The following is a 17,595-nucleotide window of genomic DNA, read 5'->3' as shown; positions in this document are numbered from 1 at the left end:
AAAGCTCATAGCCTCGTTCCTCCTTTCATACCCTTTGGCAGCGCTTCTGAAAAGAATTCCAGATGCTCAGCCATGGAATAAAAATGCTTTCAACATTGCAGTATCTCTCTTTTACCTCGTCGGATTATTTGACCTGTGGGATGGTCTGCGGACACTTATCTATAGCTCCGCGGGCATATACGCTATCGCCTACTATATAGACGGCTCAATGATGCCTTGGATTGGCTTCATATTTCTCATGGGCCATATGTCAATCAACCATATCAGTCGCCAAATCCTGAACGATCCGCAGGTTGTGGATATCACAGGGGCCCAGATGGTCCTTGTGATGAAGCTCTCTGCTTTCTGTTGGAACGTGCATGATGGCCGGTTGCCTCAAAACCAGCTGTCCGATCCACAGAAATATGCTGCGATAACCACATTTCCTTCGATTCTGGACTACGCCGGCTACGTGCTATTCTTCCCGGGCCTTTTTGGCGGTCCTGCGTTTGACTATGTTGCCTACCGTCGATGGATTGACACCACACTTTTTGAAGTACCCCCAGGCACTGACCCGTCCAAAGTGCCACCAACCCGAAAGAAGCGAAAAATTCCACGGAGTGGAACTCCTGCTGCCAAGAAGGCAGTGATAGGTCTGGTATGGGTTGTGGTTTTTCTTCAAATGAGCTCGATTTACAACAAAGAGGCTTTATTGGAACCCAGTTTCCGGGACTATTCCTTCCTTCGACGAGTCTGGATTGTGCACGCGCTGGGATTCACCACCCGCGCCAAATATTATGGCGTGTGGTCACTCACCGAAGGCGCATGTATCTTGTCGGGAATGGGATATAACGGCTTTGATCCCAAGACGGGTAAAGTATTTTGGAACAGACTGCAAAACATTGATCCCTGGAAGCTCGAAACTGCCCAAAACTCCCACGCTTACTTGGGAAACTGGAATAAGAACACCAATCACTGGCTGCGGAATTATGTCTACTTGCGCGTCACTCCCAAAGGAAAGAAACCAGGGTTCCGCGCCAGCATGGCTACATTTACAACTAGTGCCTTCTGGCACGGCTTTTATCCTGGGTATTACTTCTCATTTGTTCTAGGCTCCTTCGTCCAAACTGTGGCCAAGAGTAAGTATAACACCTTGCGTATCTTCCCCTTTGTCCATATTGCTCATTCTGCCTAGACTTCCGGCGTTATGTTCGTCCCTTCTTTCTGTCTACGGATGGAACCACACCTGGACCTTACAAGCGTTATTATGACGTCGTTAGTTGGCTCGTAACCCAGGCAGTCATGTCTTTCGTTGTCCTACCATTCATTTACCTATCATTTTCCGATTCCATCCACGTTTGGGGAAGCGTCTATTACTACGGTATCATCGCCGTTGCTGCCTCTCTTGCTTTCTTCTCTTCGCCAGCAAAGGGCTTCCTCATCAAGAAATTGAAGTCCCGCGCTGATCGCCCCAAGGCCGTGCGATCACCAAGCACAGAAAGCATTCAGGAACCAACACTTGGTCTTCCTGACGATGCAATCAAGGAATTTGATGATGTAGTGCAGGAAATCCGATCTGAAATCGAGTCCAGACGCAGAAAGGGCAGCGTGGTCACAATGCCTACAGGCGAAGAACTCAAGGCTGCCATCGAGAACAAAATTGGCCGTACGCTAGGATAAGTGCTACCCTTACTTTACTGGCGTTGTTCCTCAGTCAGGAAATGGGCTCAATGTTTGATGGGTTCAACCCTTCCTTTGTTCGAAGATGATGCCTACTGGTGGATTACCATGAGATATCTTGAGTTATAGTATTTTTAGATAGACGATTAATGCCACCACCGACAGCATAGAAATAATTTTTGACCTCAATCTTATGTTGTTAAATCAACCCCTACCAATATTGTTTGTTAAAGAACTTTCTGAGGGCAAACTGACGCATATCTAGGGTCAGCTATGAAGTTACCTTTAGGTAACTATACGGTATAATCACTCATACTCGTCTAATCACATTGTCATAGAAGAATATTAAGAGTCTACCAAACGCAACGCCTTAGTCAAATAGAATGTATAATTGTATCTAGCTATAACTTCCATCACAACCCCAGACCCAAAATACCAAATGTTTTATACATTGAGGCAGAAATGGTGTATGGAAAATGTAAGAAGACAATGCAAGAACTCCTAGCTGATGTAATATAGCCAGTAAAAGTGAAACCAACCAGTATAAGCGTCCGTATCTGTCGTCGTGGAAGCAAAAAAAAAAAAAAAAAAAAAAAAAAAAAAAAAAACACCCGCGGTCAGGATGATTAGCCTTTACTCCACGCCGAATGATGACCCGCCATCGGTATAATGTGATGGAGAAAGGGTAAGCAGAAACAAGAACAACGCCGGGCTGAATGAAGGGAATATGTATAAACATTATGTGCATCACGTCGTGCAGTCGTGTCGAGGATTCTTTTGGACCAGAAGCGCAAAAGCAGTCAGGAGAAGATAAGAAGGTGAAGACGAAGATTATTGTGAAGGTAAAAGGTCGGATATCGGAATGTAAGGTGGGTAGTCCAAGCCGCCAATGTGGCAGTCGCGCTGCGGACTGAAAAAAAAAAAAAAAAAAAAAACCCGGTAAAAAGAACAAGCAATGCCTGTGGAGGAAGCGAGAAAAAACCTGCCGGAAGAACGCCGATGAATGGCAAAAGAGATACGGAAGACATGGGCTCCTTAAAAGCCTACTGTTGTTCCTACAACAGCCAATGTGATCTAGGAATATTAGTTAGGTTCAGGGACCATCGGGTGGTGGCACATACAACGATAGCAATAATCACTAGACCCAGAGGGTTCATCCAACGATTGAGATTTCTCCACCATCGAGCATTCAGATACCGCCTCCGCTCAAGGTCGTAGAGTCGCATCTTGAGTGTTGCTTCAAGGTCAGGTCCTTGGTTTTCCTCCATTATCATTTCCGGTTTTCTCGGCAGTGGAAGAAAGGAGGCAATGAGCCATGCTAAATTTAAAAAATGCTAGGTGAGAAAAGGAGCGAGTTATCATTGGAGAGGTGATGCGTACTAAGAGGACAGATGAATCCCAAGCAAAAGGACCAGACTTGGATGTTTCGCCGCCCAAGGATCGGTTCTGTGCGAGAGTCAAGAGATGGCGCACGCCAAATGCTCGTTTTTGGCGCAACAACACGTCTATCAGGAAACAGGTGGGGCGACCAGCTATGTCGTAGTCGGTGAAGAGTCGATGTGGTTCTTGAGACAGAAACTTCGGAGTCTTTCGCCCAGTGGCTTCGGGGGTCCCGGAGATCGGCTATGGGTTGTTGGTTGACACTACCACGAGACTCATTGGTGGAGGTTCTGGCTCGTGTGACGACGCTGGCAATCCGTTGGATATAACTCGAGTTGGAAGTCGGAGGTCGCGCTGGAGCCGGGCGACTACTACTTTCCTCCACCAGGGCGAGTGTAGAGTTCCCAGCGTCTTCTGCCACCGTATAATAGAACTTGGCCCACGTAGGAAGAGCGCTCGAGATAAAGCTAGAGCTTGTGCCGGGACGCTGATTGCTCCGCACGCTGCTGCTCCTTGAGCTTGAAGATTGACTGTTGGGAACACCAGGGTTGGTGGGACGCGGTGGTAAACTAGCAACACTATCCAAAAACTCGTCATCCTCCGACTCGTTCACCATCCAAACGGAGGATGAGGTAAGCCTTTGGCGTGTCAGTGCCGCGGGCGGCAATGAAAGCTCTTGTGATACGGCTCTCGAGTTACTGTTCGAAGGAGAAACAAAGCCAGAATTTTCCTCGGCCGACCATCGCGACGTCACAGTCGAGAGATGTGATCTGAATCGGTCCGAGGAATAATCTACTGTCGGTTCATGCATATTGTCCTCCGAGCCTGCCGAATTGGACGTGCTTTCAATTCTTGAGCCGGTTGATGAAGGGACCCTGATTATCGGATACTGGATAAACATGCCGCTGTCTACCACAGCTTGTCGTATGTCAGAGCGCGGGGCGCTACCCGAAGACGAAGTGACGGAACGAGAATGGCTCCTAGCCCTAACGCTGGGCCTGGTCGAGTTGGACTCCCTGGAAGAAACCTGGTGTGGGGGGCTGGAGCGAAACGACTGGGAGCGCGACGGCCCTAGCTCGGACGAGGAACCATGGGTCCAAGGAGCCGCATCTGCATATCGAATGACAGTTCCCAACGAGTTCAGCGAGGATACCGAATTTGAGCGCGAGCCAGAATCCGGATTAGAAGAGGCTCCAATGCGGACAAAATTGAGGCTCGAAGTGTCCAGGGAGACGTAGTTGGGGCTGGAGGGCGGTCCTATGGGGATAATATTCGGGCTTGTATTACTAGACGAGACAACGACCGAGCCAGAAGGTTGGCGAGAAACGGAATCGGGAGGAACAGCCTTAATCGTTGGCGCGCTTTGAGGAAGAGTCGGTTCCTCATCTGAATACGCGGCACTTGAGGCATCGATCTGCCGGGCGCCGGTTCGTTCGTGATCAAGCAGCTCCGAATCTGGGAAGGAAGTTTTGCTTGAGCTGGGATCATCCTCCCACAATTGTGGCGGCGTGTTTCCGGCGTCGAAAGTCGAGGAGATGTCCCAATCAACGATTGAGGGATTGATCAGGCTGCTGTCGGCGATACCGCTGATATCCGTAGAGTATGCCTCGGTGGATGTACTTGGTCCTTCCTCGATATGAAAGCGGGAGTCCGGAACGAATTCATGGCCTTTCCCGGGTCGTGGAGGAAGGATTTGCTCCGGCTTGGTCGGGTACGGAGTCGTTGAATAAACATCACGTTCCTCCTGCTCGGGGTGTCTATCACTGACAGCTCGCACGGATACTGGCGGAGAGCACTCGTTCGTTTGGGATGGCGTGCGTTCATGAAGCGCTCTCCTTTGGGGAGAGGGATTGCCTGAACGCATATTGTTGCATTCACGATTAATTCATTATCAGGATATGGCTGTGATGGAAGTATAAAACCGGCCCAGGAATGCGACCTCAAAGCGGGAAATGTATAAACAAGGGATAATGGTAAGAAGGTACCGAATGCCTCTGCAGAATTGTTATCCTGGAGGTGATGTAATTAAAGCGATGGGCGAGAATCGAAGCACTTCTTTGATGTGGAATCTGAAGCGTTAAAAAAAACGGCAAAGGACAGCGAATATGGCTAAATCTTCTAGACGATCAACCTGTTGCTGCGTTGTTTTGTTGTGGTCACTGAAAATTCTTGACGCTGTAGTAAGGAATGCCTCGACGATAACGGCACAGTTCAATGCGAAGAGAAGAGCGGGCGGAACCCAACGGTTATGGGAAGAAAAGAGCGTAGATCCGGCTGATGGAGGAAAGGAATACTAGCAGTAGCAGTAGCACTGAACCCTGATACAGGCAATTTCCGAACGAATGGAAGCAAATGATGCAAAACGGCAGTAAAAGAGCGTCTAACCGGAGAGCTGGAAGCACCGCTGGGGAACTGTTTCTAAAGGAGCGACAAACGACAGAACGACTGGAAGGCTGAGAAAGAAACGGAACGCAATCTGAAACAGCGAGATACCCGCAGTTATCTCTTAAGAACCTTTCCCCCCTCCAGCCCTGGATTTTAGTCGCCCAGTGGCGGTGAACAGCCCACGAACTAGACTCGAAAGGGCCCAGGAGCCATGCATAAGAGTCTGGAGCGCCGTTTGAAATCACTCTTTATTGGCAGACAAAACAAGAAAAAGGAAGCACCCGAGTCGCTGTGTTTTTAGAAAGATGTTCAATTCTGCCGGTGGGTTCGAGTTTAATTGCGGCGGTTCCTCTTCGTCATCCGGTATCGACGACCGAAGATCGTTCCTGTCTAAGAATAATGTTTGTGATTTTTCATAGATTCGGAAGACGGGGTTTCCGGTTTTCAGCTAGGCGGCCGCCGGAGTTGACGGGTTCTATACCAGAAGAAGACCATAATGGATGTTCGTACATGATCTCGATTGCAGCCGTGCCGTTCATTTCCCCCTCCGATAGAATTAGAGCCCCTTGACGAACTCAGGTTCATTTGCCCTGCGGCTAGGCCAATAAAGCCATTATTATTTTACGCTGGGCTAGATTCCGCCTCCGATCATGGAAGACGACATAGAAAAGCCGAGGAGTGCGGGTTGACTGCTCAGATCAAACGCCCCAAGGTTCTCTCATAGATGAGTTGGCCAGTGGTGAGAGCGAAAGAAAGTGGGAAATGCAAGGTACGGAGTATCCCCTCAGTCGTACATACGGCGTGCATAAGCGACTCTGCGTTGGAGGAATAGCATTCAAACACGGAGACCTGCACATCCCACTTTCTGTATGCTGGACAAACTCGTCACATTACCAAGCTTGGCTACCGCGGGAGTTTTTTTTCCACGAGGAAGCCGAAAGGCCAAATAAAGTGACCTGACAAGTCAGACAAGTAGTGGAGGACATCCAGGAACAGGAAGGCCGAAAACAGAGCCGGTCCACTTCGTCGTGGCTGACGGCGCTAACCGGACTCGTTTCTCTGAACTACCATTGGCGTCACGAGTGGGAAATTCGCCCTGACGATCCAATAATAGCCCTGCGTCAGGGGTAAGTACGTATAAAGAGCGAAATATCATGAGGAGCCGGCCAATTGAGTAAGCATCATAGCCCAGAAGGATCACCCTAAGGACTGCCAACTCATTGGAGGTGGAGTGCTTCGACTTGATTGCGCCTGTCACTTGGATGTTATTGCATTCAATACCAATAAATTAAATATGAAAGGCATTCGGTGTAGACGATAAGCTAGTACCGGCACTGGCAGAACCTAATAGTTTTATCCTTTATATATGCTACTGAAAAGCATGAGATTGATATGGTCGATATGGTCGATATCAGCGGCCACGCGGCAACACGGCCGTGCAGTAGATGTTAATGTCGCGGTTAACCTCGTTTTGCCTCGTTTTGCGAACGGAACCTTGGACTACTCTGGGGTCGGGGAGATTGGATCATTGGGTATGGCTGTGCATTTATGCCTTAAGGTTCAGGCATCACTTGAGTCCCCTTTCCCGGATTCTGCTACTTCTCACCTCGTCAATAGTGAGAGGTAGTCTAGAATCTAGATATCGCTGAGGGTCTGGCTGCCTCCAACACTACCTGAAAACTCTACTTCTCCTTTTATCTTCACTCTTCGAGTGCCGTCAATCTTACTGAATAGTGAACACTGTTCTATATCTGTTTGGTGTCCCCGCCCCCTATAATTATACCCTCTCCTGAGCAGCAGCTTCTGGAAGTCTGTTGAGGATGGCCCCAGTTAGCGGCCTCCTCACTCGTCTAAAAGCTCTGTACTCAAAACAAGACGGTAAGTTGCCTATTTTTTTTTCTCTGGCCAATCCTTCCCATTCCACGTTTACTAACTGTCGGGTTCAGATGAGCCGGCTATTTCGGTCCAGGCAGCCGCTGGCATTTCGGTATGTTCTCCTGGTCTGAGCGTTTCTCAGCGCTTCCATAATCTCGCACTGCCCTCCCTTTTTCGAATGAGACAGGTTATCCGCGAGCGGAGCGCGGAGCACCGTGCTCACTTTTTGCTGAATACCCTCCCAAGACAGCAATAATCGTACTCTGAAGCAATTGCTGATCTACGCGGCTAGGTCTGTTTGACCCTGATTTACGTGCTCCCGTTCTATGTCTCGCCGTCTATGCGGCCGTCCGCTACTCTGAGTCGCGATGCTCCATCTGTGATCAGAGCTAGGATTCGGGCTGTAACGCTGTCATGTCTCATCTGCAGCGTGGCTGTACTCTGGGTAATTGTTGCCAAAGACGACTCGTCCTTCACCCATGCCCTCAAGCTCATGGGATGGTGGCCCATTAGCTTTACGGACATCTTCCGTAGCTTGCTCTTGACTGCCATTCTATTTACTGGGCCTCTTTTCGAGCGTGGAGTTGCCGAGGGCGAATGGAGGGAATGGTTTAAGAGAGATCGAATCTCTGAAACGTTAGGTGGTTGGATTGGGTGGCGAAACTATATCGCGGTAAGACTGTCGCTAGTCCAACTAGCACATTTGATTGACGGTGCGATTCAGGGTCCCATCACAGAGGAGGTCATGTTCAGATCGGCAATAATACCTCTCCACCTACTCGCCAGAATCAGTCCAGGACATATTGTTTGGGTGGCCCCCTTGTACTTCGGAGTCGCTCATGTGCATCATTTCTATGAGTTCCGATTGACGCATCCGGATACTTCGGTTATCGCAGCCGTGCTTCGCTCCGTTTTTCAGTTCGCGTATACAACAGTTTTTGGCTGGTACGCCACTTTTGTCTATCTGCGAACGGGATCTCTCTTCGCCGTCATCCTGATTCACATGTTCTGCAACTGGTGTGGACTTCCTCGCCTGTGGGGAAGGGTCGAGGCTGCAGTTCCAATAAGGCCTACTTTCAATAGAGGAAAAGAGGATTCTGACAAAAGCCTAGAATACTCTTATGGCCACCTTGGTATCGGGTGGACCGTCGCGTATTATGCGCTCCTCGTTGGAGGGGCTACTAGTTTTGGATACTCGTTATGGTCGTTGACAGAGTCTCTGCATGCTTTGGCAGAGTTTACAAGTTCCTGATGAATAGCAAACAAATGTTTTCCTTGGGTAGCTAGCTTTGACTTCTGGCACCCACGGGTTTCACCGTCTAACAGGGCATTCCATGACGGGCCGCCAATCTTGATATAAAGACTATTCCTAGATAATATGCCCGTAGACGTAGGATTAATATATCCACGTTCATTCGTTGGAGTGCTTTCTCCGCACAAATTTGGAGCTTATCGCTCCCTTATCTCCGACTCGGCCTCGGCGTTTCCGGAGAACAACTTTTCTTACATCATCTCTCAATAGGCGATTTGAGATTTCTCACCTGTGAGTCGCAGTTAGACAAAATATACTATCAAAGACTCTGGTGCATACTTTCCTCATTCGACTATGAGACTACTGATTACGCGCTGGCGATCACCTGCCACCCGACAGATTGGGACCAACTCGCGAACAACAGCCACAATACGAAGTCTGTCAAGCTCCAACTGCCTTTTAAGGGACCAACGAATTCCTCTGGAAATCCCGACACCCTTTCCTGTTACTAAAAGCTGTCCTGAACCGAAATGCTCGTGTCCACCGACGCCGTCCGTGCCGGAAGGGCTGCCGCTGGACCATGACCACCCGCTGAACGGGACAATGGCGGCTTACGCTCAACAGATTGTCGTCTGTACAGGGCACAGAGACTGGACAAGTCGAATTGAGGATGACGGGGAGGAACAAGGCTGGGGAGAGTTTGTGCGGGGTTTGAAGAGGTTAATGGGTCGTGGCGGTCCATTTGCAGACGTAAGTCGCGTCTCGGTGTCCCCTATGCCGCCACCTTATTGCGCCGGCCGACCTCTCTGACTGAGTATATAGCCTTTCAACAACGTTATGGTCACAAATTCCTCATTTACCCCTTCCTCCACGGTCTCTTGCTCTCCCGATACTGCCTCGGCCTTCTTGTTTCCTAGCTTCAAGTACTTCCCTTCAATACCGGTTAATGTCTCAGACTCGCCGAAAACGACCACCAACCTCTCCACTTTTGTAAAAGCGTTCCTACTTCCCACCCAACTCAGTCCGATGACAGAGACACTTCCCGAGCCGCGACATAGCGAGTTGCTCCGAAAGCCAGAGCTGGCATCAGAGTTCCCCGACGCTGTGGATATAGAGCATTCCCCGGTTATCTTGATATGCGGTCACGGAGGCCGTGATATGCGATGCGGAGTTATGGCGCCAATATTGGAAGAGCAGTTCCGAAAGATCTTGGAGTCCAGGGGTATATATACCCCAGCTGGTCCTGACAACGACAAGTTTGATCGCCCGGATCGTGCTCATATCGGGCTAATCAGTCATATCGGCGGACACAAATATGCTGGGAACGTCATCATTTATATCCCTAAAAGCATGAAGTATGGAGACTCGTCTGTGGCCCATCCGCTGGCCGGTAGAGGGATTTGGTATGGCCGCATCGAACCCAAACACGTTGAGGGCGTTGTGGAAGAAACTATCCTCGGGGGCAGAGTGCTATCAGATCATTTTAGGGGTGGGATAGACCATGACGGAACCATCTTGCGGCTATAGAACTTCTTCTAGTTTTCGCATTGGGATTAGACGACAAGATTTCGTTGGGAGAAGCTTAGTTCAACGTTTGCTATATATATATTATATATTATATATAGATTCTATATCTCCAAAGTTTAAACTGAATCACGATAGATGAGGTGACATATCGTTGATCGAGAAAAAGCTCAATCTGAGGCCAAATATTTTTCTATATTTCCTAATAAAGGTTATCTCAAAGTCTAGACTTTTCTGTCTGAGTTCATGATTCTATTTGGACTTTTAAAAATGAATAGAGATCCATGTTCAGGTCGAAAACCACTTCTGATGTTGATTAGGCGCTAAACCAAATATGGCCTAGGCTCCTATAAGCCCGGTGACCTCAACTCTAAACATCAATTGCGGACTGGCGAAACAACTGGCTGTTGTTTTTTGTCTATCGGATCCTCAAACCCCGTCCTATGAGCAATGGCTTTATATTTCTAGTATTGGACAGCATGAGCACTCTACAACCATGCAACATCTTTTCCGTTTCCAATCGAGCCCTGTCCGGGCTGCGCTCTTCACTCGGACATGCAAGACATACACATTACCTCCACGATCGCGCTCGGGCTGCTCCTACGCAACCGTGAGCACAACCGCAACATCTAAATCTAGGAATCTTGATCTGCCGGCTCTAGATAAGAAATGGCAGGCAATATGGCAGAAGCATGGTTCAATTCGGGCGCCCGTTGGCGTCGTTGCGGATACTACTGCGGGAGCGGCTGGTGAGAAACCCAAGTCTTATATACTTTCAATGTTTCCCTATCCGTCTGGGACATTGCATATGGGACACCTACGAGTGTATACGATATCGGATGTGCTGGCGCGGTTTTATCGAATGCGCGGGCACGATGTTCTGCACCCAATGGGCTGGGATGCATTCGGGTTGCCGGCAGAGAACGCAGCGATCCAGCATGGGGTTTCCCCTGCGGGCTGGACGACGGAGAATATTGCTAAGATGAAGGAACAATTGCGGAGCATTTCGACTTCGTTCAATTGGGAGCGGGTATGGCTTAGCCTGGAAGTCTCCGTAAATACGATCGCTCATAAGTTGATAGGAATTTGCGACTTGCTCGCCAGAATTCTACGAACATACCCAACGGATATTCTTGATGCTATATGAGAAAGGCCTTGCGTATCAGGCGGATGCGATGGTCAACTACGACCCGGTCGATAAGACGGTGCTGGCGAACGAACAGGTCGACGCCAACGGTTGCTCATGGCGATCCGGAGCCAAAGTCGAGAAGAAGAAGCTGAGACAGTGGTTTTTCCGTATCACTGAGTTCAAGGACCAGTTGTTGGGGGATCTCGACTCTCTTGCCGGTAGTTGGCCCGAGCGAGTGCTGACCCAACAGCGGAACTGGCTGGGGAAGTCGTATGGCGCGAAGATCAAATTCCCCCTTGCCATTGAGGGCAGCGAGGGCAGCGAGGGGCTGCATATAAATGTGTTTACCACCCGGCCGGACACACTTTATGGGGCAGAGTACCTCGCGCTCGCGTTGGATCATCCTCTCGTTTTGGAGGCAGCCAAGACGGATGCGGCTTTGCAAGACTTTTTGAATGAGGCAGCGATGCTTCCGACAGATTCAAAAGTCGGGTATAAGCTGCCGCATCTCAGTGTTACGAATCCTCTGCGCGTGATTGACAAGGATACCAACCATATCAATCGTCCGCTACCGGTGTATGTGGCGCCGTACGTCCTCAGCGATTATGGCGAGGGCGCGGTAATGGGAGTGCCCGGACATGACTCTAGAGACTTTTTGTTCTTCAAAGAGAACGCGGATCCCAAATCAATTCCTGTCGTTCTGAGCGCGGAGAAGGACATCGCAACCAGTACCGATGCTAATAGTGACATCCCAATCAACGAGGCACGGCCTTTCACCCACGAAGGCTTCCTAACGACAAAATGCGGGAAATACCACGGTCTCCATTCTCGCGAGGCCGGGAAGATGATTACGAATGACCTTAGAGCGACTGACCATGCCGACTTTGTCGAGCAATGGAGGCTGAGGGATTGGTTGATCAGCCGCCAGCGTTACTGGGGCACTCCGATTCCCATAATCCACTGCGATAATTGCGGTCCACAGCCTGTTCCTTCGAGCGACCTTCCGGTAAAACTGCCCGAGCTTAAGGGAGACTGGCTTAGGGAAAAAAAGGGAAGCCCCTTGGAGTCTGATCAGGAATGGATTACCACCAAGTGTCCGAGTTGCGGAAGCAAAGCAACGCGCGACACAGACACCATGGACACCTTCGTTGATTCTTCTTGGTACTACCTTCGCTTCTTGGATTCTGCAAACCAAGAGCGGCCTTTCTCTCCCTCTGTGGCTCGGCCGGTCGATGTCTACGTTGGGGGTGTCGAACACGCAATCTTGCATCTGCTCTACTCTCGCTTCATCTACAAATTCCTCGTCCAGTCGGACCTTTTCCCAGAAATTGCTCGCACGGGAGATCTAGCCGCGCCACCAGAGCCTTTCAAGGTTCTCCTTACCCAGGGCATGGTTCATGGCAAAACGTACACGGAGCCATCTACGGGCCGGTTTCTGCTTCCCTCCGAACTCGACTTTTCTAATCCAGAGAAACCTGTTATCAAAAAAACAGGCGAAACGCCGTCTGTATCGTTTGAGAAGATGTCGAAAAGCAAACACAATGGTGTTGACCCAACGACGTGCGTATCAAAGTATGGTGCCGATGCAACGCGTGCCCATGTGCTCTTCTCGGCGCCTGTGAGCGAGATCCTCGAGTGGGACGATACGAAGATCGTTGGTATCGAACGCTGGTTTAGCCGACTGTGGAAGCTTGTTGTGGACGCAGAGCAAACTCTGGCTTCATCCACGTACAAGGTGGACCGTGCCGATTTAGTAAAAGCATCCGTCAACGCTGCGAGCCTGGAACCGTTGCAAAGCCTGAGTGATAAAGATGCCGACGCTATTCTCACCACTCACCGGACCGTTTGTTCCGTCACGAGCTGTCTCGAGAAAAATCCCTATGCTCTCAACACGGTCATCTCTGACTTGACGAAACTCACCAACTCTCTCATATCATCTACCCCCACTTCACCATATATCCTCCATCTCACTATTTCTTCCCTTCTCCGGCTCTTGGGCCCTGTGGCTCCGGCATTGGCGTCGGAGTGCTGGGAAATCCTCCATTCTTCCATTGTCACAGAGCAGCCGGAATCTGGACCCAAAGCTTTGACAGTCTTCGATTGCCCGTGGCCAGCCGCTCCCCTAACCACAGAACAAGCCGATATTCTAGCTGCGCGTGGAGGACAGGTTGTGGCGGTCCAGATTAATGGCAAGCTGCGATTCACCGTCACTATTCCAAATATGCTCTCACCGACAACTCCGGAAGGTGCCACAGCAGAGCAGGACTATATCATCAGTCGAATTTTGGAAACCGAGGAAGGACGTCTCTGGTTACGGGAAAGGAACGACTGGGAGAAGCGGAGAAGGGTGATTGTAGTCAAGGGCGGAAAACTGGTGAACATTGTCTTTTGAACGGTATGTTGGTCGCTTCATCGACCTGTGTATATTAGATTTGTCATGATAGATAGAAGTACCTTGCGAATCAAGCCCGCATATTTTCTCATTTTCTCCGGTAATGGTATCGCATAGTTGCGGCATGTATAAACCTCCGAGTTTCACCCTGGAACGTATGATTGGGGTAAATGGCTCGACCTTTGGGCTGATTTGGGGCTGGATTTGAACTGGGTGTTGGAGAATGCGGTTGGTGGAGCCGAATGGAGTCATCCCCTCATGCATACAACCTCCTAGCAGATGGTGAGGCAAACATTGGAGAAATTAAGTCGGTGATAGTACGGCTTTGACGGAGTTGACTCGGTTGTTGGGACGATGGTCGATACTTGACTCTGTCTCTTGAATCTGAGCGTAGTGGGATTGACGCAATTATTCCCCATTCCTTGATATCCGGGACCCCTCTCAGCGGGCTCCGAAACGTCATTGTTATTGTGCGGGCTGCACAGCAGCCAACGACCTGTATTATGGTATGATAGTAGCAACTTGCTTGGAAGCTTACTTGTGTCCATTTTCTGGATTCCAGACTCAAGACCAGTGCTAAAGAAAACCCCTAGATTACTATTTCAACCATATTATTTTTTTCCTTGCCAGAATTTAATCGCGAGCGTAGAAGCCAACTATACTACAAACAGGCTGTCCCAATGAAACTGTAGATTTCTATCGAGTGCTTCTACTTTTACCAAAATTTATTATTACTTATCTCCTTTTGTCAATTCCACGCTCTGAGCTGGGGCTTTTTGCTGACAGTCAAGTGAGGGGGAGGGGCGGGAGTTTACCCCTCATGCGGGGAAGACCGTGTGTTGTAGATCATACTGACAGCCAGCGACAAAGTATGTCGGCCAGTTTGCAAGTCAACCTGAGGCAGCAGAGACGATTGGAAGAGCTGACAGGGGTGAAAACGTCCTACCATATTTGGCTGAAGCTAAAAGGCCTCAAGACGAGGCTCCCTGGTCGATCCCCATTCAAATGGCTCGAAGAGGCTGGTGATCCCCTCACCAGGTATGCGTAACCGCTTGCAGGTGCGGAGGCCCTCCAATAACGTGTGGACAATGCTCCCCACCCTTTCCCAGGTGGTTGCACGGATCAAGCCTTGACAGCCTTCTATCGATGTATTGCTTTATGCGTTCAGTGGAACTCCGCTCACGGATCTCTTTCCGGGTGGGTTGACTGGCCTTGGAGGGAGGGAGGGGAAAGGAGGTTGCGAAACCGCTCTACAGAGGCGAACCAGCCTCTATATAATGGCTTATATTCCCTGTGTCTATTCTGATTTCCTTCCTCATTCACTATCGTTCTCTTCCAGCCCTTGACAGTATCCTGTAACCGTATTTGGTAAGATATCAATCCCCTAGTCTATCTCTTGCGCTTTTTTTCGGTGATGTATTCATCACATCATGCCGTCACCGCCCCGGCTCTTCCGTGCTGTCCGTTTAGGTTCATGGATGAGAGCTACCTTGACAACGACCGTACAAAATCAAATATAAAGCAGCTGGCTGACCCCTTTCTAGAGATACGTCTTTCTATTCACCCTCAACAACCCTTTTCTTCTAGCAATTTGCTTCTTACACATTCAAAATGGTACTTATCCGTTCTTTTCCCCGTCAATTGGGACGGCCGCTCTCATCCCTCCTATCATCCAATGCTTCGATCAGACCCAGACTCGACATGCGTCTCGGCGCGTCGATTGGTCTTCCTTCTGGACGCACGCTGACAGTTTCTTCACCCCTTCAGGGCAAGGTTCTTATGGTCCTTTATGACGTGAGTTTTCCCCTGGCTTATAACTCCCTTCAAGGCGAACTAACGAAGCGATAGGGTGGCTCTCACGCCAAAGACCAGCCTGGTCTCCTCGGAACCACTGAGAACGAGCTCGGCATCAGAAAGTGGATTGAGGAGCAGGGTCACACTCTTGTGACCACCTCCGACAAGGACGGCGAGAACTCTACTTTCGATAAGGAGCTTGTTGACGCCGAAGTTATCATCACCACTCCGTGAGTTGTTTCCTCTATTGCCTCGCCAGTGCTCAGCCCGTTAACCTTCATCACCACAGCTTCCACCCCGGATACCTCACAGCTGAGCGTCTGGCCAAGGCTAAGAACCTCAAGCTTGCTGTCACTGCCGGTATTGGCTCCGACCATGTCGACTTGGACGCTGCCAACAAGACAAACGGTGGTATTACTGTTGCTGAGGTCACTGGTTCCAACGTTGTCTCCGTCGCTGAGCACGTTGTCATGACCATCCTCCTCCTCGTCCGCAATTTCGTCCCCGCCCACGACCAGATCCGTAACGGTGACTGGAATGTCGCCGCTGTTGCTAAGAACGAGTTCGACCTTGAGAACAAGGTTGTCGGAACCGTTGGTGTTGGCCGTATCGGTGAGCGTGTGCTCCGCCGTCTCAAGCCCTTCGACTGCAAGGAGCTCCTCTATTATGACTATCAGCCCCTGCGCCCTGAGGTTGAAAAGGAGATTGGCGCTCGCCGCGTGGACTCTCTCGAGGAGATGGTCTCTCAGTGTGATGTTGTTACCATTAATTGCCCTTTGCACGAGAAGACCCGTGGTCTCTTCAACAAGGAGCTCATTTCTAAGATGAAGCCTGGTAAATCTGCTCTTTTATATTTGATTATTCCGATGCTAATGTATCACAAAGGTTCATGGCTCGTCAACACTGCTCGTGGCGCTATTGTTGTTAAGGAGGATGTTGCTGAGGCTCTCAAGTCCGGCCACCTCCGCGGCTACGGCGGTGATGTCTGGTTCCCCCAGCCCGCTCCCAAGGAGCACCCACTCCGCTACGCCGAGCACCCTTGGGGCGGTGGTAACGCTACTGTTCCCCACATGTCTGGTACCTCCATTGACGCCCAAATCCGTTACGCCAACGGCACCAAGGCCATTCTGGACAGCTACTTCTCCGGCCGCTTTGACTACCAGCCTCAAGACCTGATTGTTCACGGTGGTGACTATGCTACCAAGGCCTACGGTCAGCGTGAGAAGAAATGAAGAGCGTCAATTGATATGAGTTGATGATATTACTGATTTGGCGCATTTTCCTGGTCTACAACCCTATTAAGGGTGGCACATTTCTTTATTAGTTATGATACCTGAAATGAAATGAAATAAGTCACTTCAAAATTAGAGAACCTCTATTCACAAGTTTATTGTGTAGTATTGTTTCACAAACAATCCACCCATATATACTTTGTACATCCGGTCCATTCGAGATGGTGATATATAAGGAAACATGGCGGCAAGTCCCCTCAGGTAATTATATAGCGAATAGATTGTTCATAATATAGACGGAAACAATGATATACGCGCACAGCAAGCCTGGCCCATTATATGAGAGAAAAAGCACATACGATTGAAGTTGACTAACAGTATTGAAGAGAAAATGGGCCGTGTTAAGACCAAAGCTTTACCGATGCCTGCCCGTCCAGTTGTCCTGATTGACCTCCTCGTCGCTATCATCCATAAATCCCTCTTCAAGTTCCCGGCTTAACCTTCCCTCATCTTCAGCAACCGTATTTCGTTGTCTTTCTAAAGCTTCACGTTGCGCAGAGTCCATATTCATGCCGACCATTATCTCCCCCTCCTCGTCCAGAATGCTGATATTATCGTTCGGATCAGAGATATGTGCTTGTTGTCGCCAGGACGAGGGAAGAAAACGACGCATGATGGCGTCTGCTATGCGCTCCCAAAGTGAAGATGTATGTGCTGTGATGGTTTCTAGAGGAAGGTATTGCGAGTATCGTTGGTGGTAGCGGCGAAAGAAAGGAACGATTATGAAGGAAATGAGGACGTATAGGGCTAGCGATATCACGGCCGGAATGAAGAGCGTCTGACAAGAACGTTAGTAAATGAACGGAATCTCGGTTTTATCTCAGGAGAGTAATCCATGCGCACCTTCGCCAGACTCGCTGCGCCCATGTTGTCTTATGGATTCGTAATCCTACGGGCGGCACAGTTTCAATAA

General features: G+C 49.6%; 7 protein-coding genes across 7 annotated transcripts, besides 1 other annotated feature; 5 read left to right on the top strand and 2 right to left on the bottom strand.

Moving 5' to 3' along the window:
* Positions 1-17,595: part of a sequence feature (contig 1.109 1..233950(1)) that runs on past both edges of the window.
* On the top strand, positions 212-1,659 carry ANIA_06530 (lysophospholipid acyltransferase; the record flags this gene model as incomplete). Its single annotated transcript, XM_659042.1, has 2 exons — positions 212-1,118; positions 1,175-1,659. The coding sequence occupies 2 exons, from the start codon at positions 212-214 to the stop codon at positions 1,657-1,659; spliced, it is 1,392 nt and encodes a 463-aa protein (XP_664134.1).
* ANIA_06529 (putative serine-rich protein) lies at positions 2,703-4,903 on the bottom strand (the record flags this gene model as incomplete). The annotated part of the gene is made up of 3 exons (XM_659041.1): positions 2,703-2,714; positions 2,781-2,977; positions 3,040-4,903. The coding sequence occupies 3 exons, from the start codon at positions 4,901-4,903 to the stop codon at positions 2,703-2,705; spliced, it is 2,073 nt and encodes a 690-aa protein (XP_664133.1).
* On the top strand, positions 7,066-8,865 carry ANIA_06528 (CAAX prenyl protease). The gene is made up of 4 exons (XM_659040.2): positions 7,066-7,177; positions 7,235-7,302; positions 7,371-7,411; positions 7,592-8,865. Exons 2-4 carry the CDS (start codon positions 7,245-7,247, stop codon positions 8,549-8,551), a joined length of 1,059 nt encoding a protein of 352 aa, XP_664132.1. The 5' UTR covers positions 7,066-7,177; positions 7,235-7,244; the 3' UTR covers positions 8,552-8,865.
* ANIA_06527 (sucrase/ferredoxin-like domain-containing protein) lies at positions 9,094-10,078 on the top strand (the record flags this gene model as incomplete). The annotated part of the gene is made up of 1 exon (XM_050612983.1): positions 9,094-10,078. Exon 1 carries the CDS (start codon positions 9,389-9,391, stop codon positions 10,076-10,078), a length of 690 nt encoding a protein of 229 aa, XP_050467118.1. The 5' UTR covers positions 9,094-9,388.
* On the top strand, positions 10,572-13,596 carry ANIA_06526 (leucine--tRNA ligase NAM2; the record flags this gene model as incomplete). Its single annotated transcript, XM_659038.1, has 2 exons — positions 10,572-11,105; positions 11,158-13,596. The coding sequence occupies 2 exons, from the start codon at positions 10,572-10,574 to the stop codon at positions 13,594-13,596; spliced, it is 2,973 nt and encodes a 990-aa protein (XP_664130.1).
* fdh (formate dehydrogenase aciA) lies at positions 14,927-16,757 on the top strand. Its single transcript, XM_050612977.1, has 6 exons — positions 14,927-14,964; positions 15,141-15,210; positions 15,364-15,390; positions 15,445-15,620; positions 15,680-16,224; positions 16,276-16,757. Exons 2-6 carry the CDS (start codon positions 15,208-15,210, stop codon positions 16,620-16,622), a joined length of 1,098 nt encoding a protein of 365 aa, XP_050467117.1. The 5' UTR covers positions 14,927-14,964; positions 15,141-15,207; the 3' UTR covers positions 16,623-16,757.
* ANIA_06524 (uncharacterized protein) lies at positions 17,038-17,549 on the bottom strand (the record flags this gene model as incomplete). The annotated part of the gene is made up of 2 exons (XM_659036.1): positions 17,038-17,460; positions 17,526-17,549. 2 exons carry the CDS (start codon positions 17,547-17,549, stop codon positions 17,038-17,040), a joined length of 447 nt encoding a protein of 148 aa, XP_664128.1.

This window comes from Aspergillus nidulans, chromosome I (assembly GCF_000011425.1).
Source record: "Aspergillus nidulans FGSC A4 chromosome I".
NCBI lineage: Eukaryota > Fungi > Ascomycota > Eurotiomycetes > Eurotiales > Aspergillaceae > Aspergillus > Aspergillus nidulans.
Note: the sequence above shows the minus strand (reverse complement) of the source record. Positions and strands in the feature narration are given on the sequence as shown.